The sequence below is a fragment of the Ascidiella aspersa genome, chromosome 4 (genome assembly GCF_963924565.1).
Source record: "Ascidiella aspersa chromosome 4, kaAscAspe10.2, whole genome shotgun sequence".
In the NCBI taxonomy this organism is placed as follows: Eukaryota; Metazoa; Chordata; class Ascidiacea; order Phlebobranchia; family Ascidiidae; genus Ascidiella; species Ascidiella aspersa.
The window spans coordinates 18,611,263-18,627,758 of record NC_139450.1 but is presented as its reverse complement, the minus strand read 5'-3'; the positions used below and the strand labels follow the sequence as shown (position 1 = coordinate 18,627,758).

At 35.0% G+C, this 16,496-nt stretch overlaps 2 protein-coding genes across 2 annotated transcripts in view; one reads left to right on the top strand and one right to left on the bottom strand.

Moving 5' to 3' along the window:
- Nucleotides 1–8,226, top strand: part of LOC146148537 (kinesin-associated protein 3-like) — a 27,447-nt gene extending 19,221 nt beyond the window's left edge. Inside the window, exons 12-18 of the mRNA XM_083387034.1 lie at nt 1–166; nt 236–361; nt 4,249–4,349; nt 4,411–4,494; nt 4,913–5,078; nt 5,144–5,249; nt 5,319–8,226. Coding sequence (XP_083243160.1) covers nt 1–166; nt 236–361; nt 4,249–4,349; nt 4,411–4,494; nt 4,913–5,078; nt 5,144–5,249; nt 5,319–5,463 — 894 coding nt within the window. The 3' untranslated portion in view covers nt 5,464–8,226. The remainder of the gene's footprint in view (nt 167–235; nt 362–4,248; nt 4,350–4,410; nt 4,495–4,912; nt 5,079–5,143; nt 5,250–5,318) is intronic.
- Nucleotides 4,822–16,496, bottom strand: LOC146148536 (glomulin-like). Its single transcript, XM_083387035.1, has 13 exons — nt 16,360–16,496; nt 16,079–16,292; nt 15,854–16,019; nt 15,682–15,799; nt 14,441–14,549; nt 14,175–14,380; nt 11,352–11,439; nt 11,101–11,290; nt 10,904–11,033; nt 7,827–8,003; nt 7,103–7,226; nt 6,955–7,040; nt 4,822–5,693 (listed from the first exon to the last, which is right to left on the bottom strand). The coding sequence occupies exons 1-13, from the start codon at nt 16,462–16,464 to the stop codon at nt 5,607–5,609; spliced, it is 1,800 nt and encodes a 599-aa protein (XP_083243161.1). The 5' UTR covers nt 16,465–16,496; the 3' UTR covers nt 4,822–5,606.

Genomic DNA, 16,496 nt, shown 5'->3' with positions numbered 1-16,496 from the left:
AATTTTATTGGAAAATTTGCTAATAATATAAAAAAAGAAAAAAACGATGACCTGGTGCTGGAATGTGTGGGAACTTTGGCCAATATTAATCTACCCAATATTAACTTCGAACAAATATTGCATGAATGCAAGCTAATTCCTTTTATTCAGAAGGTTCTTAAGCCAGGTAAAAAAGCTTTGATTTGTGTAATGGAATAATTATTCACTTATAAAATCTAATTGTTTAATGTGTTAGATGAAGCCGAGGATGACCTCGTTCTTGCTGCTGTGATTCTTCTAGGGACTGTTTCCATTGATGGCAATTGTGCTGCTGTTTTAGCAGAGTCGGAAATAATTAAAGACCTCATCAATCTATTAAACGGTAACCATGGTTGTTTTATATGGCGGTTAACTGTGGAATTTTTGACCGTAAATACCTTTTTAGCCCCGTTTGAATTACGTCTAAGATTTTTGCAAATTCTAAAAAACAAAACAAATAGAATAATTGTAAATAAACAACAATTCTGGAAAAATGTACTCCACCACGAGGAGTAGAAAAGAAACGAATTTAAATCTGAACGTAAGACCATACTAATTTATAAATGACTAGAATAGAACGCTAGGTGCCTGTTCAAAATATTAATCGTTTGATGAAAGAAAAGACGAGTTTAGTGTGATAAAGAGTTTGTAACTAATTTGCTGCGTCCATCAACATTGTTTTGCGCATGTTATTTAGCAGTAATCAAGGCAAAATAAAGATAATTTAATGAAAGACGATCATAATGCTCGCATTGGAAATATTTTTCACATAAAGAGATGACGATACTGCGGATAGTTCGATATTCAACTGTTTTCCTCAGAAGTCCTTTTGGGACGAAATCTTCTAAAAATAAATAGGCCACCAAGTATGTTATTGAAGAGAAGTGTATCAGAATATTTTCATACTGAAGATAAACTTTGTAGAAGAAACTCTCTACACTCCTGACCGACTGAATTCACGATTTAACTCACACTAATTAAATCTGCGTTCTTAGATTTGTTAGTTCATGCGGAATTTTGCTGCTTTAGTCGGACGTATTGCAGGACTGACTGTAGGCCAACCTGTAAGCATGGGCGCCCGCAAGGGGGGGGCACTTGCCCCCCCTGGAATTTCAAAATGCGATTATTAGTATTATTTATAAGTGTAATATGTATTACTTATAAAGGTTGAAAATATTATACATTACCCATTGCCCCCAGTGGCGTATCCAGGGGGCGGGAGTTCTTACCCCCCTTTTTGTAAGTGATATTATCGTTTTTTGTTCGTTTTTGTCATGGTTTAACAAACTGTTTAAAGCCTGCTTTTCAAGTAATTGGGTCGCGCGTCTTAATCTAATGCGAAACCCAAAATCGAGCGAAAAAACGCCGTTTTTCGTCTCTTGTTTGGTCGACCGTAAACGCTGGATAGTTTTTCTCTTTCGTTATTTGTTTAGGTTGACTGATTAGCAAGTGTGTATTCGACAATTGACAACGCTAAGTCCAACCTTCTTTGTTTTTTTCTCGCTAAAAAATGTCGAGTTAGGCGCAGTATGTTCCTCGCTGTTCGGTCTCTGCGCTAATACCCGATGTTGGTGTAACATCGACATTTGTTTAACTGAAGCAGATTCTTAAAAGGAGGTATAATGGTGACTGTCGTGCGCGTTTCAAAGTCTCCATTTTTAAGTAATGATGGTTAACGCAAAATTATGCTCTTTAAGCATACTCTAAGTCTAAGACCACGTGTTAAGTGTGCAATGGACACAACTTATTTCCCCTCAACCGCAGCTTGTAATTTAGCTGACTTGGCACACAGCTCGGCGCAGATGTTACGCTAATCGTGGCATAATAACACCAAGAAAAAACGATCTTCGTTTAGTATTTTTTATTTAGTTATTTTTTATTATTACGCAATAATAAGTTGCACGGCGGAAGAAAATGACGCACGAGAGATAAAAGATGGATAGCACTTAATAAGAAGCGACAGGTATGCGTTTACAGACTGGACAATTTAACTCGAAAAGCAGCAAGATTCTTATTTCCTAGCGCAATATGGTATTCTGATTTTTTCACTGTTTTTACCATGTTCTTAAACATTAATAAAGAAGGAAAAGTTTTGGCGTATTTACATCGATAAATCACAAATCAGTAAAGTTTAGCAAATCATCCTCATTTACAGTACCGAACAGAACAGTTACTGGAACGGTTTGTAGGGATATAAAAAGTTTTGCTGAAATCCAAGCAGTGACTTCTTTCCAAAACTTTACAACATGTTCGCAATAGAAAAACACATGAGAAATTGTTTCAACATTTAAATTGCAAAAAACACACCGGTTGGTTTCAGTTATATCAAAAGAGAATAGCGCATCATTGTTCACAAACGCACGAAGATTAAGTTTAATTTGAAAGGATCGCAGTTTAGTTTCAATTGTGGCTTTACGAGTGTTTTCATATAACCTGTCCCAAGGAGTTGTGTTCGGTACCAGATTTAAATCCCGTTCCCACTTGCGTTGTTCTTTATGGGGACGATCAGTAGTGTATGTTTTTATCTCATTGTATAAAGTTTTTGATGAGTTATATACCTGAAGTATCTGCCTTAAAGTGTTGACTAGTTTAGTATCGGGTGGAGATCCTGCCGTGGAGTGGTTCCACTCAGGTGGGAGAGCAGCGATCATTTTAATAAAGCTTTTAAAATCTATATTGGTTGGGTGGAATTTGTACTTAACTGCCAGTTGGTCATAGGTCATATAGTGTCCCGAGTCGTTTAGTAGATCATTGTGGTCAAAACTCCCGCATTGATAAGTGGCTTTGCATAAAACGTTTCTGTCTTGAGTCGGACGTTTTTGTTTACCCATAAAGGACGGGCCTTGAGTGTTTGCAATTGTGTTATTGTCATATACTTCCTACAGTCTAATATTGCCTTTCTAGAAGTGCGTAAAGGTATTAGTTTAGCACATTGCCTCGATGCGAGTTCTTTGTCTGTTAAACGCCATTTTCAAGCGTTTTCCACGGTGCATTGTACTCGTCGTCAAAAAGTTTTGACACCCATTTAATATTCAGCGACATAATATATGCGGCAACGTCCAACATACTTGCTCCTCCGTGTTCGGTATTTGCGCATATTTTTGTTCGCTTAACTCTCTCCCACCTAGACCCTCATATAAACTGAAATAATTTCGTTTTAATTTACGCATCCATGCTTCGGGCAGGTTGACCGGAGGAACACTAATTTTGTAAATTAGTGTGGGAATCACTAAGCTTTTTAGGATACAACTTCACCAAAGATAAGCGGAAACAGTTCCTTTGGGTTTTTTAGTGCAATTTTTACACCTAAGTACTTAAATGAGTGTTCTGGCCACTCGAGGCCTTGTTCGCGTAAGGTTTTTCTGTCGAAGAGCGATTGGCTCCTACATGGAATGCAAGCGATTTTTGCATATTAATTTTACGTCCGGACATGTCTCCAAATTTATCTAGCACACCAAATATTCGTTCGAAATCTTTCTGTTCGCCTCTTAAAAAGACTAACGTATCATCAGCAAGTAGAGATACTTTAAACTCGTCGTTATTCAGTTGTATTCCTACAAATTCGTCTTTTCGCAACGCCGTTGCTAGACATTCGATACATAGCAAAAAAAGCGTCGGAGATAATGGGTCTCCTTGCCGGACACGTTGTTGTTGGTTATTTTACAGGTAGGTTCCGCATAACAACATTTTATCCAGTTTATTAGGTTATGTCCGAAGCCTAAATTTCCTAATGCTGCGTAAATAAAATCCCAACCAACAATGTCAAACGCTTTGTAAATGTCCAAAGATAGTATGGAACTCGGAATTTGGCAAAAAATCGGAGGAATCGATAATATCAAAGAGCAGGCGAAGATTATCCCCAATATATCTTCATTTAGTATTGCAGGTGGTGAAAGACGTGCTTGTAATTTAGCGCTCATTTTGCCTGAAGTTAACGATTGCACACCGTGATTTCGCAGCTGGCGCCTGACAGGATTGTCGACGACGCACGTGGTCGCTTTTGCTGGACGTTTTTTATCACGTCTTGCAATTACCATTCTATGACGTCATACTGCCACTGTTTTATGACGTCATTATTCATCAACGTCAGATGAAAATAGGGGAATTCCCAAAGTTAAAAATTCAGGACCCCCGTTTTTGATTTTCTGACTACGCCCCTGTTTCACCCCCCCCCCCTGTAAGCTTGAAACACTCATATTACAACATTCATGCCATGCCTTGTTTTTAAAGCCAAGCAAGAAGATGACGAGTTGGTTCTACAGATCGCTTATGTTTTTTATCAGATGATTTGGCACGAAGAAACGAGAAATGTTATAATTTCTAAAACCCAGGTAAAGTTCGTTGTATTGTGAAATCTATATGCTAGTATGGTTTCAAATAATTTTTCGATAGGTTCCTGCATACCTCATCGATTTGATGCATGATCGAAATTCCGAGATACGTAAAGTCTGTGATAACACTTTGGATATAATTATGGTAAGAGTTATAGTGAGTAAACACGTGAAGTAAAGCAAATTCGATTTGCAAAGGAGGAAAAACCCAAGGTATTTTTATTGGCTAATTATAGTAAGGCGGATGCTTCTCCCGGCGATATGGAAGTACGTAAACAATTTAGCTATATCGAGAGAATTCCTCGGTCAAAGCGCGATTTGGTAAAGTGAAAATCACAGCAAAACACGTTTGTCAAATTAGAGAGATTATTCAAACATATCCTAATTGTCACTCCCAGATTGACGATATTGATTTGAGCCTGTCCCGGACATGCCAAACATTATTTTTTTTAAACAAACAGTAAAAGATTTTTAAACAACAGTAAATTAAACGGCATAGTTTTTTGTATGCGGATAAAGGTATTAGACCCAACGTTGCCGACCACCGTTTATTTTCTTATCAGGAATACGACAGCGACTGGGCTAAGCGCATTCAGCAGGAAAAGTTCCGTTGGCACAACTCTCAGTGGATTGAGATGGTTGAAAGCCAACAGCAGGACGACGCTGAAAACATGTATGACGATCTTCCTCCCTACCTGCATGATGACGGAATGCTCCTTTATGAACCAAGTAATTTGATTAGGCTTCGAATTTTATTTTAGGTTAAAGTTAAAACATACAAATTTTACTATCAGACTTCGACGATGAGGTTCTTATTGAAAATGGTGGTTTAAATCAAGAATATATTGATGAAGAAATTCTCCGCAGTGAAATAGCGGCTCGCATGATGCAACAGCCAAGGTTTGTTAATCGGATTTAGCCTATGCAGAACTTTCGTCATAGTGAATAAGAATCGCGACTCTTTTTTAGTTACTTGCAAAACGAGTACGAGCTTGAACAGGACCCACGATTTCTGATACATGAAGACGGTTTGGACATCAACGGCTATTATCCCGTTCAATCCTATGCAAGGCCGAGTTCACCGGACTTCGTTGCATATCACAATAACAACTAGTCAAACGAAAGGCTTCTATGTGGAACACTCGCTTTCCATAATTGTTAACCTTCCGTATTCGCACCGTTATGAACTGTTTGTACGGATTTCTTGTGGCGCTGTGACGAGCTTGTTACGGTCCGATAAATATTAACCACAATCTCTTAAGTTGACCGATTGTCGATTAGTTCTTCAACTCTTGCACAAACTGATTCCATCATATCAAAACTGTGGATGGCACTTTGTAACATCTAAAGGAAAAAAATAATAAATTCGATATGTTTTTAGGTAGTAAAACAACCTCTCCCGAGTACGTACATAATATATAGCTTTAAAGGCACTGTTCACAATAAAGATTACTTTTATGAAGATGACCTTTATAATAATGTTAAACAGGCAGCGGTACATGTTTTTCAACAAAGTCGGAATTGCGCGAGGTAAACGATTGGATGACTAACACGGGAAATACGACCAAAAGCGTTATAACTAAGTGTTTTTAAATTAGCTCGAGTGACAACACGCTAAAATTCCATATTAGCAGTTGAGACCTAGAATATGTTTCATATAAATACCTAGATGAAGAACTACCGGCGTTGTCGTGGTGATGTAAATTAAATACCGCTTCGTACACTAAAATTCCGAAGCAAATTTACATTTTGTTAACCCTATAAATATATATTTTTTTAAACAATTACTGCCCCAAATTTTGCGCGGATAAACACACTGTTTAATATATCGCCCTTAAAAGTTGCACTACGTGGTAATAAACGCGATATTTTGCAAACTCGTCCTAATAGCGTGATTAAACTACAAGAAGCCACTGAACAAAAAGTCTTACCAACTTGGCAACAATATTTTTTTTAAGTCGCGCTCACAAAGTTATGACGTAACAAGATGTCTTAAAACACGTAAGCCTATATTAGATAGATGTCATGCTTAGTTTAACACGTGCGCTAAACCGCAGAAGTCAGTTCTCAAGAAATTCAGTTTGATTGCGCTTAAGGAAATTACGGTGGCGAAATTTGCATCGGAAAACGCGTAAAAGAATCGTACAACGCGCGTATGACAAAATTAGGAAATATTTCTAGAGACAGAGAAAGAAATTTTAGAGACCGTTTCAGTTCATTAATACACCCTAAAAAAACATTGGTTGTGATACTTAGTCCTACCGTTTACTAATATGTACGGTCTAACGAGATTGAGGCTAATTAAAACGTTAGCGATCTGCGGCGAAAAGCGCTTGACCGGCTTGGTGCTAATAAATGTGCACCGGATATTAAACATTCCGTGGACAAATGGGAGGTCTCTAGACTCCTCAGTGTAAGCAAAACTTAATATTAAATAAATCAAAACAAGTCGTTTGCGCCCCCATGTGATGAGCCATGGGTCAGTGGTTCCCCATGCCCGACCTTTAGGATTAAAAGAACCCAAAGAGTGGTATACCACAACCTTGCATTCATGTCTTCTCAATTCCACATGACACGATATTGCACATTGATTAACTTTATTTACCTGAGTCCTATCACCAGGGGAAAGATGCGTCAGGCCTAAACCATTTATTGTAAATTCAGGTTCAACGATTCCATCACCAGATTTTCCTACAACAAAGTCCATTTTGCATACTCGTTTAAATTACTTATATTCAAGAATGAAACAAAACCTTTTTGTGCAAGCGATTGTTTTTTTAGTTCATCACGGAAATGCATTCTGGAAAGATTAATGTCTGTCCTTACAGGATCGAGAAACAGTTTTCTAATCTCCTTTGTTTTTTGCCATATCTGCGTCTGGATTAAAAAAAGATTAATCATTTAAAACCTAATTGATTATTTTGTAAAAAAATCTAATATTAAATATTTTCAGATAGGTGTTCTTTAAATGAGATTCCAGGGAATCAATATGATCAAGTAGTTGAAATATGTCTTAACTATTAGGAATAGTGTCTTGGTATAGAACATCCAAACATGCCCACTTTATGATAATCCTTTGGCAGTGTTAAATATGTCATTTTCAAGTTATGTAATTGACATAAAAATAAACACTAAATTATAAAATTTGGTAAACTCTCTGATTGTGAGCAGTAATCAACTAAAAATAACAAAAACGCTATATATAACAAGCGAATAGTTTTACATGCAAAAATTGAAATAAATAACTCAATTTTATTAAAAAATATTTAATGAAAACACCTAATTTCAAACCCAAGTTATTACAATGATTTAAGTTTAGACGAAGTCATTTGTCCAAAGTATTTAATTCTAAAGCCTTGGGCATTTTGCTTGCTCAAGACCATTATTATAATACGTTCATTGCAATGTTTTAATGTCCACATATCTTGCTCCTGTGTTACTGCAATGCAGGCCACTGATCACAATATTACCACTTACCTGATTTTTGGTGTCACATATAAAAACAAAGCGCAAAAGATTCAGGCTTGACATAATTCGATCGTACTCCACAAGAAGGTCAGTTTCTGAGGCAAGTGGTAACCTCAAGCAAATCCACAACATGTCATTAAAAGTTTTAGATTTTAAAAATATGTTTTCTGGATAGCATTTGGAATCCTTTAAAAAGAAAAAAAATTATTACATATTGCCAAAAAGGCGATGAAGTCATGGATCCTTCTTTCCTATTGGCTTTGTTTTTTAAACAACTTGTTTAACCATATAATCCGAAAATTAAAATGGTGTTGTGCTTTCTTATCTTAAAGATTTAGATCAGACAAATGTAACATGTGGCATGCAACACCTGTTTATGTGTTTAAGACAGGCCTTTTTAGCATAAAGTCGCCCATTACTTTTATGTGAGATCATTGGTTTCTGACGTTTTCCTAAGTCACAGTGTAACTAAATTGGTCTAACAAGTTTTCTTATATACAATTTTTTTAAATTTATTTACAAAGCCTAAAAAATGACAGGGCATTTTTAGAGCTTTTGGTCATTGTACTTTGATTGGAAAGCTTAGTGACATAGCTGACCACGAAAAAACAGTAAAGCATAAAAAACATGTTCCAAAGCAAGATCAACAGTTAATACAAATTCAGTACACCAAAATTTAATAAGTTAGATCAGGGTGGTCCAAGGTTGACAGCATCGCGGAAAAAGTGCTACACTGCGTGCCAGGGGCGGATCAAAAATTTTTGTTTGGTCGGGGCATGAAATATTAAAAAATGACACCACAAAGGATCGTCAAAGAGTTACGTTGGATGACATATAAGCTCCATAAACTTGCTCTTTTCGTCGAACTTGTGCCCAAATGATGCACGCAAAGTGCGAAAAAATTGCGTATTTAACAAAACTCTTAATTTAGAAGACTGCATTTGATAAGCGTAGAATGTTTTTTCAACTAGATCAAACATGGAAAAGGTCAGGGTGTTAGCCTTTAGTTGCAGTGAAAACTTGTAAAACAGTGCTTTTCAGAAGCGCGATATATTTTATCTTGCAAAAATATTATTAATATATGGTCATACTTTTTATGTTTTGTCCATATTAAAAAGACGGAAAACAAAAAAAGCAACTATAAATTATAAGTTCGTAAATCAGCCGTTATAAAAAGTTTCATATAGGACGTACTGCGACTTTCAAAGCGGTTCCACATACCAAAAATTAGGAGTTCTTGACGCCCCCTGGATCCGAAGTTGATGAGCGATAGTAAACTGGTTTATTTATCGAAAATATGTAATTATAACCAAACAATTCGAACATGCTTGCTGTTTGTTGGTCACTTATTTTTCTTTCAGTAAACCCTTAAGGTACACATTGCAATAGTTCAACAGTTGTTGCGGGCCACATGTGGCCCGCGGGCATAGGTTTGGACCACCCTGAGTTAGATAATGGCGTCAAAAAAGCAAAACTCCTTTTAGCTGCAGCAATGCCTCTTAAAATCAGAAAATCACCTTGAGGAAATAGTTTCTTAACAGGGCAGTGGAAGTGTTTGGGAAAACATGTCACCTCATAGAAATGAGTAGGTCCGATTACAAATGTTATAAGCCCTGCCTTAAAGAAAACATGGAAGAAGATATCAAAATAAGTAGTTGGCTCTTATAGTAGATAAATCTGCTGACATTTCTGTACAAAATTATTTAAGTGTTTTGATGTGTTACTTTAGTGAAAGCAAGATATAAACACTAAGCTGTTAGGATTGGTTCCTTTATTTAAAAGTAATGCAGAAGCAGTTTTAAGCCAATTAAGGCTTTGCTTGTGATGGTGCATTTGTTATGTTAGGATGTCACAATTTGAGTTGGACAAGATTACAAGCTGTTTCACCAAAGTGTATAAATCACATGCATTTGTCACTTTTCTGGCTCTTGCATTAAACATAAGATAAATGTGCTACCCTGTAATATTGCTTTTCTTCACTTAGACGTTCTAAAATGGTTTACCAAATGAACTATTCAATGTGATGCATCTAAGAAGTTATTTGAAATCATGAATTCTAATGTAGACCCTGATCAAGGTAGGGTTGCTCCACTACCATTTCAAACAATGTATTAAACAAGACGGCTTGTAAGGGGAAGCGTTGTATAATATTCTAGTGAATTATCAATAAAATACAGATTTTGGAGTCAAGTTTATGGAAGAATGTGAAAAGTTTATTCGAGATAAAGGTTTGGATAGAGCTCCCGGGGTAGTTAAGATTTAGGGTAGGTGCTATCAAATGTTGGTGTAAGTCGCAGTACAATAAAAAAAAAGTTGCCATCTGCACAACCCATATTTAAAAATCTAACAAAAAATAGTCCAAAATGTATTTTAAATCAAATCAACTTTGGAAAATGAAATAGTTTTTAAAGCAGAGGGAATGCCAGTTAATAACACTGAAAAGTTTTGGTTATGCATATCACAGCATCCATTTTTCAAAGATTTGGCTTTACATGCTTTAACTTTTGTTATCATTAGAAAAGCAGTCAATAAAATAATATTTTCTTTACTTAAAGCAATAAAGACAAAACCAAGAAACAGGATAAGACACAACTTTTAGAAGGTGTTTTTAGGTTCATAGAAGACATGTTGCTGTGATTCAAATTTAATGTTATATATTTTGGGCAACCAGACCAAACATAGATAAAGTAGTATAAATGCTTAATTAAACTTTGGTTCTAAGTATTTTTTAATAAATATAAATAATTTATTACAATTGCTAAATTAAAATTTTTGTTCACTAATGTTATCATTAAAAAAAATTGATGATGTTGTTAAATTGCTAGCTGAAAACTTTGGTTGTTTTTATATTCGGCCTGTTTTGAGAAAGTTTGGCATTTTTTAATTTTTGCAACTGGTCACCCTGCTTGTGTTACCTATAAACTGTACAGTATTAAGAGAACACTAAAACAGTTTTTAATAAAAACATGATCAGGATCAACTTTGCATTTCACTTTACAAATGAACAATTTTGCACAAACACTAATTAGAAATACAATTAGTGCATTTTACATTTATGGTAATTTAACTAGGTTTATGATTCCCACCTGCAACAGCTCTGACAATTTGTCCTTCACATAGGTAATCATGTATCCAACAACACCAGCATGATTTTCTGTTTCAAGAAGCCAATGTAACAAACTAAAACGGTCATTCCATACAAATTTTTCCATAAAACTGAACAAATCCAAAAATGTTATTTATATAGGAAACTAATTGTCAGGTAACTTAAAGTATAGAATACCATGTGAGAAACTGAGCTGCTCTTTGGCGAAGTGTTTTTGACTGACAATTTGTAGCAACCCTGATAGCAACTTGTAGTAAGGTTTTTGATGGTGTTTTCATTCCATTTATTTTCAGATGGTCCTCTATAACTCTGCTTATTAAACTTAGTGGCTCAAGGCGGTTGACAACAAATCTACATAGCTGCAGACCTATTTAAAGTCACAAACAACATGTAACCTCTGTTAAACAGAAAACAGTACAACAGATTACCTTTATGAACAATCAATGGATTATTAGATTTCATCAGTAGACAAATGGATGGTAAGTGGTAAATAAATGCAAACTTGGCATCAATAACCTTCAGAAAAAATCATATATTTTAGATTCTAAGCGAGCAATTTATCTAAGAATTTGTTTGGTAGAATTATTATATGTTCAGTATAATTATGTTTAGGGAAAACCTGAATCATTCATTCAATTAAGGATTTTCGAACAAGCAAGGAAAGGCTTGGAAATCTAGCACAATTCCAGGTTAAAAAGTTAGGCCTGTATTAATATTCAGTGCAGTTGCACTTTAAGAGATGGCTTTTGGCGTGCACTTCGTGTCAAATCCCCATAAAATGCGATCAGTTGCGTAAACCCTTAATGCACAAAAATTCTGTCGCGCTTACGGTTTTTAGGATAGTAAATCATTTTTATCTATGTAAATTTAAGAAACAATGTTATTTCAGCTGCAAAAATTTCAGCAAAAATTTTATTCCAGCCATGCATATTAAAGCTGCATCAGCAAATCCCCCTTGCTATCAACGTTTCCCACCTGGCTTAAGGTGATGTGTAAATACACAACCTCCGCCATAAAGGTCGGCCATTCTACAAACTGAGCTATATATTTTAAAAGGAGATAAGTCAAGGAATAACACAGCATTGCTGCACCCTGTTCCTACACACAACTCCACCCAAAACTATCTTACAAAAGTGGGTATAACTGCAACCAAGCTTGTACTGCTTTGAATCTGCACCTGACTAACACAATTACTTAGGTTACATTAACACAGATTGTTATTAAAAATGCTATCATGGTGTAGAACCCTCCAAAGCAGGGGTTCTTATCTGGGGTCAATAGAATCCTTTGGTTACCTGAAATAGTTTTGGGGTTTTCTTTTATAACTTAATTGGAATTTTATTGTGGGCAAATTGCACTAGAATTGGCAAGCAGGTGAGTGCGAAATCTTAACCCTGATATTGTGGTATTATAATTAGTCTTTTAACGCTAGAAATGACTTAAGTCAATGACGTGACTTCAGTCGAGCATTCTTATAATTGTGTTATTTATCTTTAGTTTTGCATGTAAACCAAATTGATTACTATATGTTGCGTTTATGATATCTTTTACTTGAGTTATTGCTCATAATTTTCTACTAGTTCAGTAAAGGTTTTATTTTTATGACGGACTTGACTTGGACTTACTTCATTTCAAAAGGACTTACGTTCAAAATCCTACTAAATATTGCTTTAAACAAGTGGTTCTCAACCCTTTTGGGGTTATGCACCCTTCATAAAATATAAATAATACAATTAGCAGCAATCTTATTAGCTTTTTTTCCAATTGGTTAACTGTGATATCACAATAAACTAACTTGTAACAGTCGACTTCAACTGAACATGAGGTTAAAATTTTAACTATCTCTTGGCCCCCTGGAGTGTTATAATGACACCCAGGTTTCAGAAATGAAAATAAAAATTAAATAGTAATAAATAGTTTATGGCAGGTATTGGAAAACCATTTAAACATTAAACTTGTCCTTCAGACAATTCCATACTTTCTGTGTGTATGTGCCTTTTTATTTAGACTTTTCTGCTGAACACTTAAAAGCTTGGACAGCATAGTAAAGATGCTAAATTATTCCTTTTTTGTTACTTATATGCATTGTTTCAACCCTAACATATTAACATTGTGAGCTAATAGCTTGGTGGAAGCTCAGACAAATACAAGTTCTCTGGGTTTTACTTTATTTTTAAATCTGTAAATCAAACAGCCGAAAACTTAATGGTAAGTGTAAAGCAAAAGAGTGAAAACTAATGAATTCCCCATTGTGGTTTAAGCAAAGACGATATTTCTTATTTGCTAACAAAAAGTTAAAGTCTTTAACAGTACAATAAACAACCTCAGAAACAGGGAACCTAGAACAATTTACTTCCCGTGTATACCAATTATTGTGACAATGATGCAACAACGCATAAATGTTTTGCAAACTAATGTTATGTTTCTTATGTTTTTTATGACTTATAGTTTGAGAACCTGGAGCAAATAACACCTAAAACATTAAGGAGAGAGTATGGGATGATTAGAGCTACCAGTCTAGCATCAGCCGTTTTGGTATTAACATTTGTGCACCCTAAGTTTGGGTTGAAATTAATATTAGGGAGTTAGTAATGAAACTATGGGTGGGCTTATGGGGTAGGCAAAAGGTTGTTAATCCGATGATTTTCATTATTTTGGGCGATTTTAGACCCTATTCAGAACTGTGCTTTATGTTGACGATGATGTTATTCTAATTTCAGTCTTTTTGCTGGAGTCCGTGGCTATCGTGAGTGTTAGTATTGTTATGAATTTTGATTACTCTGGAATGCCAACCCCAGTTTGACTGGAGAAATTAGCACAACTACACAGAGATGGCACAACATAATGTGATATAGGACACACATGATTCAGTATGGAGCATTGTGATGTCACTTCATATAATAAGGAAGACTGACACTTTGTAACAAGCCTATTGTTTTACCGAATCAAAACTTAGCAAAACCAACCGTTGGTTTATAATTTGAGTTGTGTGGATGCAGTTTAGCTAATGCGCAATGTAGACTACATTTTTTAAGTTTGATAAAAGCTCTTTGTTACGTTGTTTCACAAAAAACAAAATTCATTAAACAGTTATACCTATGTCGCTATAACAATGCTAAAACGCCACATTGTAAATATTGCCTTACAAAGTTTTACATGAAGCATATATGTACATAAATATTGAAGCAGTTAAATCCCCTATTTAGTATACCTATATATATATGTTTAACAGCAACACAAAAAATACCAACTTGCGGAACTAGGCATGTTAATGATGGGTTAGTTGCAAGAAGATAGAGCAAACATGCCCGTCCATGCTCAACTTTTTCAATTATTGATTTGTATTCAAGAGAGATTAATTTCTTCCAGGTGATGTCTTGAATAAGGTTCCATGATGAGGTTAGTGATATTGAAAGGGATGCAATATAAGCTGCCACATCAGATGGTTTTCTTTCATCTTCAAAATAAAGCTTTACCAATTAAAAGTTTCGGTTTTGCACAATATTATACTACAAACCAGCTGCACTGTCACATTCATGAGTCAAATGTTTCTCCTCAACTTTGCTGGTGTCTATTTCAACAGAAACATTGAGGTGAAGAACTCTTTCCAACAACCCGCAGCAAAACTGTTTAAATTAAATATGTTAGAATTTTGTTTGACCAAGGTAAACTCGTGTCTAGGGATGTTCAAAGTAGAATCCCAAGTTATTGTAGAATAATCGGTTATTTTTAAATAATTGTTTAGTTTTTTTGGTGAAATATTCATAAATATTTATACCCCTTAGTGACAAAAGTGGGTATATATATATGTATAAATCTATGCTTAAATACCAAATGATTAGCATTCTAAACAACTGCTATTTGAAGCAGTTACTTAAATATTTGCACAACTACATAAAAAACATTTGAAACATTATAAAAAAACAGGTTGTTGCCCCAACCTAATTTTTGCCCATAAAGTAAGTGAAATGTAACAAAATAAACTCTTCATAAATTCTTTCATAAAGTTCGTTTTAAAAGACATTGCTGTGTTTTAATTTTACTTTATTACAAACATGATATGTCAATAAGCCAGTTGTATAATATGCTGCAAAAATACAAAGTTACTACTGCTATTAATAGTTGCTATTACTTAACAATTACGCTGTGAGAAACCTCTCTGAATATTGACCAAAAGTTGACCATGAGTAAACCTGTAGAGTATATTGTTCAAGGCCAGCATGTTTTTCAATGGAACTTTACTTTTGCAACTTAACGCAGAAAAATGGCAATTTATAGACCTGACTGGTCAGCATTACACGTTATGCCACTCACCCAATAACATTTGATTGATACTTAATGATTAGGCACAATGGTTATAGTTAAGTAATTGATCGCTGGAAAACACGCCGACGTTGCACTTCTTAAAAAGAAGATAAATAGTTTGGCACAGCCACAGGCCTAAATCTCGCATAAACTTGTTGAGCATTGACCTAAAGAAACCTCGTAGGACATTTTACACGTTTTTCGATAGGAAGCTACTTTTGCAACTTAACGCCTTTAAGGAAATTCCAGAATCTCTGCACCTGCATTACACATTAGCCGCTTGCGGATAACATTTGATTGACACTTTATAAATAAAGCGAAGGTTATCTGCAAGTAATTGGACAGCTGTAAAAACCCTCAAGCCGCATTGGTTACATTTATAAAGCAAGCACAGTAGTTAACGGCAAAATTGGATACGAATCTCTACTTTGCACACCCCTACTCGTGTCTTACAGCCATGAATTCCTGCTTAACAGCATTTAAATGTGTTTCGCTTATCAATTTATCTTCAAGCTGTTTCCTTTGAATTTGTAGCAATGGTGTAGCAACTTCCACACAGTTGAACATAAACCTAAAACAAAACTTATTACAGTTTTAGTAATTTGATTGCAATTATTTCCCATACCGAGAATTGTTCATTTCCTCAAAACCTTGGCTGCATTTATTTTGAGGTTCAAAATTTTCACTGGTTGGTAAATTTATGCTTTCAAGGTAATATAACAATGATGAAAATATCATGTTCAGGTTGTAGCAATGGTTTTTCTTGTCTGACACAATCAGGTGCTGAGAAACTGTTAATGTTGTCTATAATTAGTTTTTATTTAAAAAATATATCAAGTTGTGATCATACCTGCTCCTAATGCAGGAAATAGTAACTCCACTATAGCAAGTTCTACCAAAGGATCATATTGTTCCAAGATACAAAGTACAAGTTCTTTGGAATTTCCTATTTTAGCAATTCTGGTAAATAACTTTCTGAAAATAGGTAGAACTTCTCTGCTTGTCTTATTTTTTTTAAAATGTTCTATTAAAAGTGTGATCATTTCCCAACCTTCACTCGCTACCTGTTAGATTAAATATTACAAAAAAATTCTTTAAAGATTATTGGATTACATCACATTTTTGCCTTACACAATTTTCAAGTTCCTTTGACAAACAATACTTTTGGAGGTCATCATATTTGTTGGTTTGCAAAATATTCTTTAGGGTTTGAAAGGCAGGGCTTGTTTCAGGCATTTTAATTTAAAGATATATAGCTTTTTTACTAT

Bases quoted from the DNA above. Each gene is read 5' to 3' on its own strand.
- LOC146148536 (XM_083387035.1), bottom strand. From the start codon at position 16,464: ATGCCTGAAACAAGCCCTGCCTTTCAAACCCTAAAGAATATTTTGCAA. The intron at 16,020-16,078 runs GTATGATCACAA...CAACATTAACAG, and splicing joins ATTTCCTGCATTAGGAGCAG to TTTCTCAGCACCTGATTGTG. The intron at 15,800-15,853 runs GTATGGGAAATA...GTTTTGTTTTAG, and splicing joins GAGGAAATGAACAATTCTCG to GTTTATGTTCAACTGTGTGG.